Here is an 8,368-nt window from a genome sequence, read left to right on the forward strand (position 1 = left end):
CCCCATAGCTTTAACTGGAAAGCAGGTAGGGTTGTGCAACAGGGTAACTGCACTGTGCCATCCTGCCCGTGGTTTAGCTGCCAGCATCATTCCCAAGGCCGTGTCCTAACCTCGCAGGAAGTCTCACATGTATGGCTGCAGTCAACACAGCTGCCAGCAGCCAGGCTGTGTCCTGCCCTGAATTCATCCTGCCATCAGTTCAGAGAGCAGCAGTAGAACACAGAGTGGAAACTGGAAGGGACTTCAGCCATTCAAGTCCTCTTCATGATGGGGCTTTCTCTGCCATTTTCGGCTCCCATGACCAGCTTAAACCTTAACCTAGACAAGCAAAAGTGATAAAATAATAGTAACATAATAGAAATACACCTTTTCCATAATATGTATTCGCATACAATAATACTATTATAGCAGTACTATTGTTTAACAAGAAATACTAAAACAATACAGGGTCATAACACTTGCACAACCATTTCCATTAATTGCTACACAAAACATGCATGATTCCAGGAAGCATTCTGCTTGGAAATAGCAAGTTTTCCACCATTCCCCACCCGTGTTTTGTGTACATGTTCTTTTAAGCTGCTTGCAAACACAGGCTGGGATTGATGTGGCTAGGAGTACTGTGATTTCTCCATTCACTGGCTCACCTGATTTAGATCTGTGCATTCTGTGATCTGCCTTCAGCTGACCAAACACCTCTTGCAGCTCATAACTCTTAATTCGGAGCAGGCAAACCGTGTGAACTACCAGGATCATGGCATTTTCTGGAGGAAGATTTAGCCCTGGCACAAACAAACCCACCCAAACGTCTGCAGGCCTCCATCCAGTTCAAGTTTATCCTGCAGAGCTGCCACTCACGCCTTTGGTGATGCTGGGAGCTCTTGTGTCTGCCCTACAACTTGCCTGCTCTGGGCCAGCCAGGTCTTTCATTGCATGGGTGTGTTTCACTCAGCTCTGCCTTTTGCAATGGATTAATGGATTAACCCCTAATCTTTGCAGTGACCTAACTTGTAGCCTGACTGATGGCTCCACTTGTTGTCTTGCAACACAAGAGAAGGGATCACCATACCAAACAAACAGCTGCTGGAGAGAAGGAAAGAAACTCAGCAAGTAGTTTATGGGCTACTTCCATCTTTTGTTCCACAATAGGTGTGATTTGGCGTGGCTAAACATTCCGAGAGGGTTCTTTCTCCCTCATTCCCACTACTGCTGGATCTCGTTGCTTTAAGGAGTCTATTGACCAGCTGCAGGCCGTGGAAGACTGACCTTTCGAAGGCGGCAAGAGCATCATTAGCCACTCACTTATTAAGCTACTTCAGGACCACAGTGGAATACAGCAATCTCTGGCTCCAGCTAGAGGCAAGTTCACAGCAGTTGTACAGTGTATCAAGGTGCATGAAAACACACATTCCAAAGAAAAGAGAATGGGAAGAGCAGAGACCACAGAGACTTTCACATGCTGTCTGTCCCAGCAGACAGTTGTTCCTCCTCATCTTTCAAGTGCTGAGACAGGATGCTGCTCCCCTCTCTCCATCAATGTTACCAAGTCAGTGAGTCTCATAATGCATTAACCCTACTTGACATTGTGAAACAAGACCTCAGTTTGACTGAACTGTTGCCCCAGAGGTTAAGTGCAAAGCCTGGCTGCTCTGTTAGAGGTAAAGCCCAGTCAGTGCAGTGCCTGCCTTCTCCAGCTGGGCAGGGAAGGAATCAGCTGGGCTGTGATTGCAGGGCCAAACTTCTGCTTCATTGCATGGAGTGAGTGGAGTGCCTCAAAAGAGACCAGCATTCTTAGAGAGGGCTGATGGCCAGCTAGTTCAGCCCTCTTCCTGCCTTCTGGTGGGTGAAGCAGTGCTTGGGCAAGGGGATGTGTGATGGGATGCTGGCACACAAAGTCACGCAGTAGGGAGCGGTGGCAATGCAAGGCAATATATCAGTGAGCCCGTCTGGCAGAGACTCACCATGATGGGGCATCACCATTGCTAGAAGCCAGATCGGATGAAATTCACAGAGAATGCTCAGACAATGGAAGAGGCAGGCTGCATTCCTCCATCGGTTCACAATGAGAGACCAGAGAAGTCCAGACAGCAGACGCACAGTTGCCCACATCAGTTTTAAGAGCTTAGTCATCTCCTTGAGCACAGTGGAAAAGTTTCAACATATGTCAAGAGCTGAGACCTCAAAGGAGTGCCTGTGAACTCATCCCAGATGCGTGATGCAGTCACCCAGTGACAGGTACAGGTGGCCAAAGCTGGCAGAGTAGGCAAGAGGTGTGAGAACCCAGAAAGCCATCAACAGATGTTTGAGATTGTCCTTCTAAGAACAGGGTTTGCAGCAGAGTTTGTGGGATCTGACGTTAAGTGGTTGGGATTTCCTGAGACACTCTGTAAAACTGCAATCAAACGTTTCCTCGGGCTCAACCTCATCTCCTAAGAGGAAGGGGTTCAGACGTTTTTCCTCTCCGTAGCAGCGTAGGTGCTGCGGGATGCCGGCCGCGTCCCTGCGCGGCACCACAGCGACTCCTAGCGGCACAGAGAATCATAGCATCACAAGGTTGGAAAAGGACCTGCAAGATCATCCAGTCCAACCGCCCTCCCGTCACCATCGCTCCCACGAGCACTAAGCCATATCTCGTAGCTCCTCATCCAGACGCCTCCTGAACACTGCCGGGGACGGCGACGCCTCCAGCTCCCAGGGCAGGGCATACCAGCGCCTGATCACTCTCTGAGAGAAAAAGTTCTTCCTTAAGTCTAACCTAAACCTCCCCTGGCACAACCTGTGGCCATTTCCCCAGGTCTTGTTTGTTGCCTGGGAGAAGAGGCCAAACCCCTCCTCATCACAGCCTCCCTTCAGGCAGTTGTAGAGCACAATGAGGTCTCCCCTGAGCCTCCTCTTCTCCAGACTAAACAATGCCAGCTCCCTCAGCCGCTCCTCAGAAGATTTGTGCTCCAGACCCCTCACCAGTTTTGCTGCCCTCCTCTGGACACGTACCAGGGCCTCCATGTCTTTCTTGGAATGAGGGGCCCAAAACTGAACACAGCACTCGAGGTGCGGCCTCACCAGTGCTGAGTACAGGGGATGATCACCTCCCTGCTCCTGCTGGCCACACTGTTTCTAATGCAGGCCAGGATGCCGTTGGCCCTCTTGGCCACCTGGGCACGCTGTCAGCTCACGTTCAGCCGAGCATCAACCAACACCCCCAGGTCCCTTTCCTCTTCACAGTCATACAGTCACTCAGCCCCAACCCATAGCGCTGCATGGGTTGTTGTGGCCAAAGTGCAGGACCCAGCACTGGGCCTGGGTGAACCTCATCCCATTCATCTCAGCACAGCAATCCAGCTTATCTGGATCCCACTGAAGGGCCTCCCTACCCTCAGGCTGATCCACACTACCTCCCAGCTTGGTGGCACCTGCACACTTTATGAGGTACACTCAATCCCCTCAACTAGGACATCAATAAAAAAATATTAAACAACATGGGCCCCAGTACCAACCCCTGGGAGACACCACTTGAAACGGGTCACCACTGGACTTAACTCCATTAACCACTACCTGTTAGAGGGCACGGCCCTCCAGCCAGTTCCTTACCCACGAAGGGTATACCTGTCCAGGCCACGGGCAGCCAGTTTCCCCAGGAGAATGCTGGGAGAGACTGTGTCCAAGGCTTTGCTGAAGTCTAGGTAGACTACATCAACAGCATTTCCCTCATCTACCAGTCTGGTCACCCAGTCGTAGAAGGAAACGACCTGCCTTTCATGAACCTGTGTTGGCTGGGCCTGATCCCCAGGATGCCACACACCTGCCATGTGATCTCACCCAAGATGATTTGCTCAATAACTTTCCCTGGTACCAAGGTCAGGCTGACAGGCCTGTAATTCCCCAGATCCTCCTTGTGGCCCTTTGTGTAGATGGCAGTCACATCAGCAAGCCTCCAATGCTCTGGGACCTCCCCACACAACCAGGAGCACTGATAGATGGCAGATAGCAGCTTGGCAGTCACCCCTGCTAAAATGGCTGCATTCTGCAGTCCAAGGGCAACAGAAAGAAGCCTGGGCTTCTGCAGCACTCAGACACGTACCACTCATTTGATGGGTGATTATTGAAAGCTTGTAATTTTTTACCTCTATAATGCAGGGTCTGGAAAACAGCCAGAGCTGCCAGAGCAAGGAAGTGCCACCATCACGCCCAGGAGAAGGTGGGAAATCAGTGGGTCACCTCTTCCATGCTACCCAACTCTGTGGCAACCAAGCAGTCAGCACCCTGTCCCTGCTTCCTCTGATAAAGACTTACAGGTAGAGGGCTTTGATGTGCAGAATCAAACTCCATAACCCACATATATAGTCAGTGCATATAAAGATGTTATAATTATGAAATAAACAATAGAGTTTGGCACAGCAGATTACAATAGCAAAAACAACATAGCTAAAAAACTTACCCATGTCCTGGGCTCACTGCAAAACTCCAGAAGAGGGATCTCCAGAAGAAATCCTTCCCTACTGGTAGTCAGCTCTTAAATGGGTCCAGGAGAGGCGGAGCCAGGCTCCACACCTTCTGGCAGCACAGGTGAATTGCCTTCACCTGTGCTCCCATGGCTGACTCATTGCTCGCCTCAGGTGATCAGTTAGAGGTCAGGCCACGATTCAGCAGTTCCCATACACTACGTAAGATTATAAAATAGGTATGTTTATTATGATTGCTATCAAAACAGAATAGCCTTATGACACGCTTTCTAGTCTAGAATACTATACCTGTACTATTCGCAACATTTAGCAATGATTAGAGTTTGGAAAGTGAGAATTAATCACTTAATTCAACAACTGCATTTCTAAAATATGCTACTTAAACATGTGGTATTTCTACATTTTCACATCAGCTGTTTCTAAGGACAAGTTACAAAATACATTGTGCTCTACTTCTTCAAATCAGTTTCTTCAAGCAAGCCTTTCACTGCCCATTTTTGTTGAGGAAGTTGCTCCCAAAGCAAACAGATGCTCTCTGAGAGGCCAGATGGTCTCTGCCTGGCTGGTTTCAGGAGTTCCTGTTTCGAGTGTCCGTGTATCACCCTCTTCATTGGCATGAAGGGGTGCAAGAGGGCCTCAAGCTCCCTTGCAGGTGTGGCGAAAGAGGTGCTGACTCCTTCGCTGGTGCAGAAGACTTTTATCGTAGGTGCTTGCCACAGTTTTCCCATGCAACCAAGACTGGTTACATGGGAGGGCTAGGCGACTTGTGAGTATATAGGTCTGGCTCAAGTTATTGTTGAGCTTTGCCACTCATTAGCAATAACCTCCTTTATCCCACATCTCCCCCTTTTCTATTAACAGAAAAAGAAGCAAAGTTCAGAAACAATTCTAAAAGTAGCACTTTACCAAAATTATCAGACTGAACAAACGATGGACTCTTAAGCATACAAACAATAGTCTATGGTAACCAATTCCCAACGATTCCAGTTCTTACGATTTCTTGGTGAGGCAGTTTGACAAACAAAGCGTGACTTCGTGGTGAGTGTCCAAACTGCTGCTGGAAGTGCAGTGATCACATTACAGCTGGTGCTGAGACAGCTGGTCGCACCCACCGTGCTGGTACCCATCTCGGACCTGTTCCTGCTAAGACACAAGCATACCCACATTATCATTATCCAACAATTTTAAAAATTAAATACAAAGTATGCTTTAGCTATTCATTCCTGAGGGGTCATACCTGCACTCCCCCCCCTCCCCCTTTCTTTTTTTTGGTTTTTTAATTTTAATAGGGAAATTTATTATTATTATTATTATTGTTATTTAAATCACTGAAATTACATATTCAGAACCAGAATTATGAAAGCCAGGCAGGTGCAGGTAAGACACCTTACCTTACTATCCACTGAAAAGGAGATCTTAGCCGCGTATGAGGGGGTTCGGGCTGCTTCTGAAGTGGTCGGTACTGAAACACAGCTCCTTCTGGCACCTCAACTGCCAGTGCTGAACTGGATGTTCAAGGGAAAGGTTCCCCCTACCCATCACGCAACTGATGCCACTTGGAGTAAGTGGATTGCGTTGATTACGCAACGAGCGCGGATGGGGAACCTCAGCCGTCCAGGAACCCTAGAGGTCATCATGGACTGGGCTGAAGGTAAAAAGTTTGGAACATCACCAGCAGAAGAAGTATCACGAGCTAAAGAGGCCCCACCATACAATGAATTACCACGAAATGAAAAAAAATATGCCTTGTTCACTGATGGATTGTGTCGTATCGTGGGAAAGCATCACAGATGGAAAGCTGCTGTGTGGAGCCCCACACGACAAGTTGCAGAGGCCACTGAAGGGAAAGGAGAATCAAGCCAATTTGCAGAGGTAAAGGCTGTCCAACTGGCCTTAGATGTTGCTGAATGGGAGAGGTGGCCAATGCTTTATCTTTACACTGACTCCTGGATGGTGGCAAATGCTCTATGGGGGTGGTTACAGCAGTGGGAGCAAAATAACTGGCAAAGAAGGGGTAAACCTATTTGTGCTGCTGAACTGTGGAAAGCTATTGCTGCCCGAATAAAGAAAATGGTTGTGAAGGTACGCCGTGTAGATGCTCCTGTGCCCAAGAGGGCTACTGAAGAACAGCAAAATAACCTTCAGGTAGCCTGAGCTGCCAGAATTCAGCTTGGACAGGAGGAGAGAGGGGGGGCAGGGGCCTACTGCCCCCTGTCACGGGCACAGATTGATCTAGTTAACTCCGTGACATTATCCCACAGGATATGGCTGCCCCAGTGTGGAGAAAACATCTCGGAGCAATTCCCAGAGCTCATCTGTGGGACAAGTGCACGCCTCTCATCTCCCATAGATCACCATGCTTGTGAACCGGTCTTGCAGCTCCTCCACATCCAGCTGCGCCTGCTCATATTTGTCCGGTTCCTCCTCCAGGTGCTGGAACACGTTGAGCGGTGCGGACTCTCGGAACTCTTGCGGCAAGATAATCTCCTCTGGCACCAAGTCATTTCCTACCATGAAGTGGTTCAGACGTTTCTCCTCTACACAGCAGGACAGGTAGTTCACGATGTCATCCATCCGCTGCAGGAAATCCCTCCTGTGCCACCCTTCCAAAGGGATGGTAGTCAGGAGGTGCATGACCACTGTCTTCAGGTCATAGATAGAAAACTTGAGGCCCGCCATGAGATAGGCACACAGTTGGAGATATCTGATGTAGAAACTGCCCCCCTGGGCATGGTTGGCTATATACTGGAGGAACTTTCTCTCTGCCACAACACAGCTCTGTGGCCAGACCGTGCTGGGGGTATGACGAGCCACTATCTCATGGCTGCTCAGAAAGATGTCTGTATCATCTTGCTGTACGCCAAACACGAACTCAATGTAGAAGATTCTTTGGTCGAGATCTCTCACGTGAATCCTGCAGGAGCGCCTGGACTTCACCGTGTCTATCTCCATGGTAAACTCTGACACGGGCATGCGATTCCAGGCATCACAGATCAGCTCCTGGAACCAGCAGGCAGTCTTCTCCGCGTCTAGGTAGGAGTCAGTGCAGAGGCTGCCTAGGAGGCTGGGTTCCTGACTGTCCAGCTGTTTTGTGGAGGAGTGGAGGAAGCACAGCATGCGCATCTCCTGCTCCCTCCCACACGTGCATTCCAGCTCGACACGGATGCAGGAGTCTGTTGCTGGTACCTCCCCTGTGGTGCCCAGATCCAGGTGGAAAGTGTGCCCACGGGGGGCCAACAGGGGCACAAGCAGGCTAAAGACAGGTACGTTTCTAACGGGACACCAGCCTTCAAAGGTACTGCCCACCCCTATGAGACACTCTGGCACTGGATAGAAAGTGTCTGACATCATATCTTGGCATACATCCATGACGCAACGCATCAGCGAGTACATCTGTTCACAATCGCTTTGATGGCTTTGGATTGTCCAGAACATATCAGAAAAAAAAATACCATCATCCTCCTCTTCCTCCTCCTCCTCCTCACTCCTGGAACTCTCCTCATCACTGCCGTCTTCAACTCCCTGTATCTTTTTATAGATCTTCCACGTGAGCCAAAATAGAGGGACGAAAACACAAAGAACAAACCAGTAAGGCAACGCAGTGAAGAGCAGGGCTTGAATGTCCATCCTGCTCTGCACCATGTCCTCCTCCTCTATTTCCAGCAGCATCTTCGTCATCTGCTCTTGCAGATACATCTCACGCTGCTGCATGCGGTCGAGCACGTCCGTATCAAAATTATGAGCAACAAATGGTATTCTCTGCAGCAACAAGGCGAAGAGAAACGCCAAAGCCATGATGTCGAAGAGGTGAGAGAGGGGAGGTCAGTGGGGCTGGTGGGAGCTGGGAGGCAGCAGGGGCCGAGCCCAGCGCTGGTGGTGACTGCCCAGAGAGCCGCTCACAGGCTGCT

General features: G+C 49.7%; 1 protein-coding gene and 1 long non-coding RNA gene across 3 annotated transcripts; both read right to left on the minus strand.

The window, feature by feature from the left end:
- Nucleotides 1–365: 365 nt before the first annotated feature.
- Nucleotides 366–6,321, minus strand: LOC149917949 (uncharacterized). 2 transcript variants are annotated; one of them, XR_016467155.1, is made up of 3 exons: nucleotides 5,852–6,321; nucleotides 4,436–5,600; nucleotides 366–2,522 (listed from the first exon to the last, which is right to left on the minus strand). It is a non-coding gene; the product is annotated as an uncharacterized LOC149917949 (long non-coding RNA). The 2 variants fall into 2 exon arrangements; XR_016467154.1 differs by having other exon boundaries at nucleotides 4,436–5,603.
- Nucleotides 6,322–6,368: 47 nt separating this feature from the next.
- LOC116236625 (inositol 1,4,5-trisphosphate receptor-interacting protein-like 1) lies at nucleotides 6,369–8,258 on the minus strand. The gene has a single exon (XM_090141855.1). The coding sequence runs from the start codon at nucleotides 8,253–8,255 to the stop codon at nucleotides 6,798–6,800; it is 1,458 nt and encodes a 485-aa protein (XP_089997981.1). The 5' UTR covers nucleotides 8,256–8,258; the 3' UTR covers nucleotides 6,369–6,797.
- Between the last annotated feature and the right edge of the window lie 110 nt (nucleotides 8,259–8,368).

This window comes from Phasianus colchicus, chromosome 5 (genome assembly GCF_987193195.1).
Source record: "Phasianus colchicus chromosome 5, bPhaCol1.hap1.1, whole genome shotgun sequence".
NCBI lineage: Eukaryota > Metazoa > Chordata > Aves > Galliformes > Phasianidae > Phasianus > Phasianus colchicus.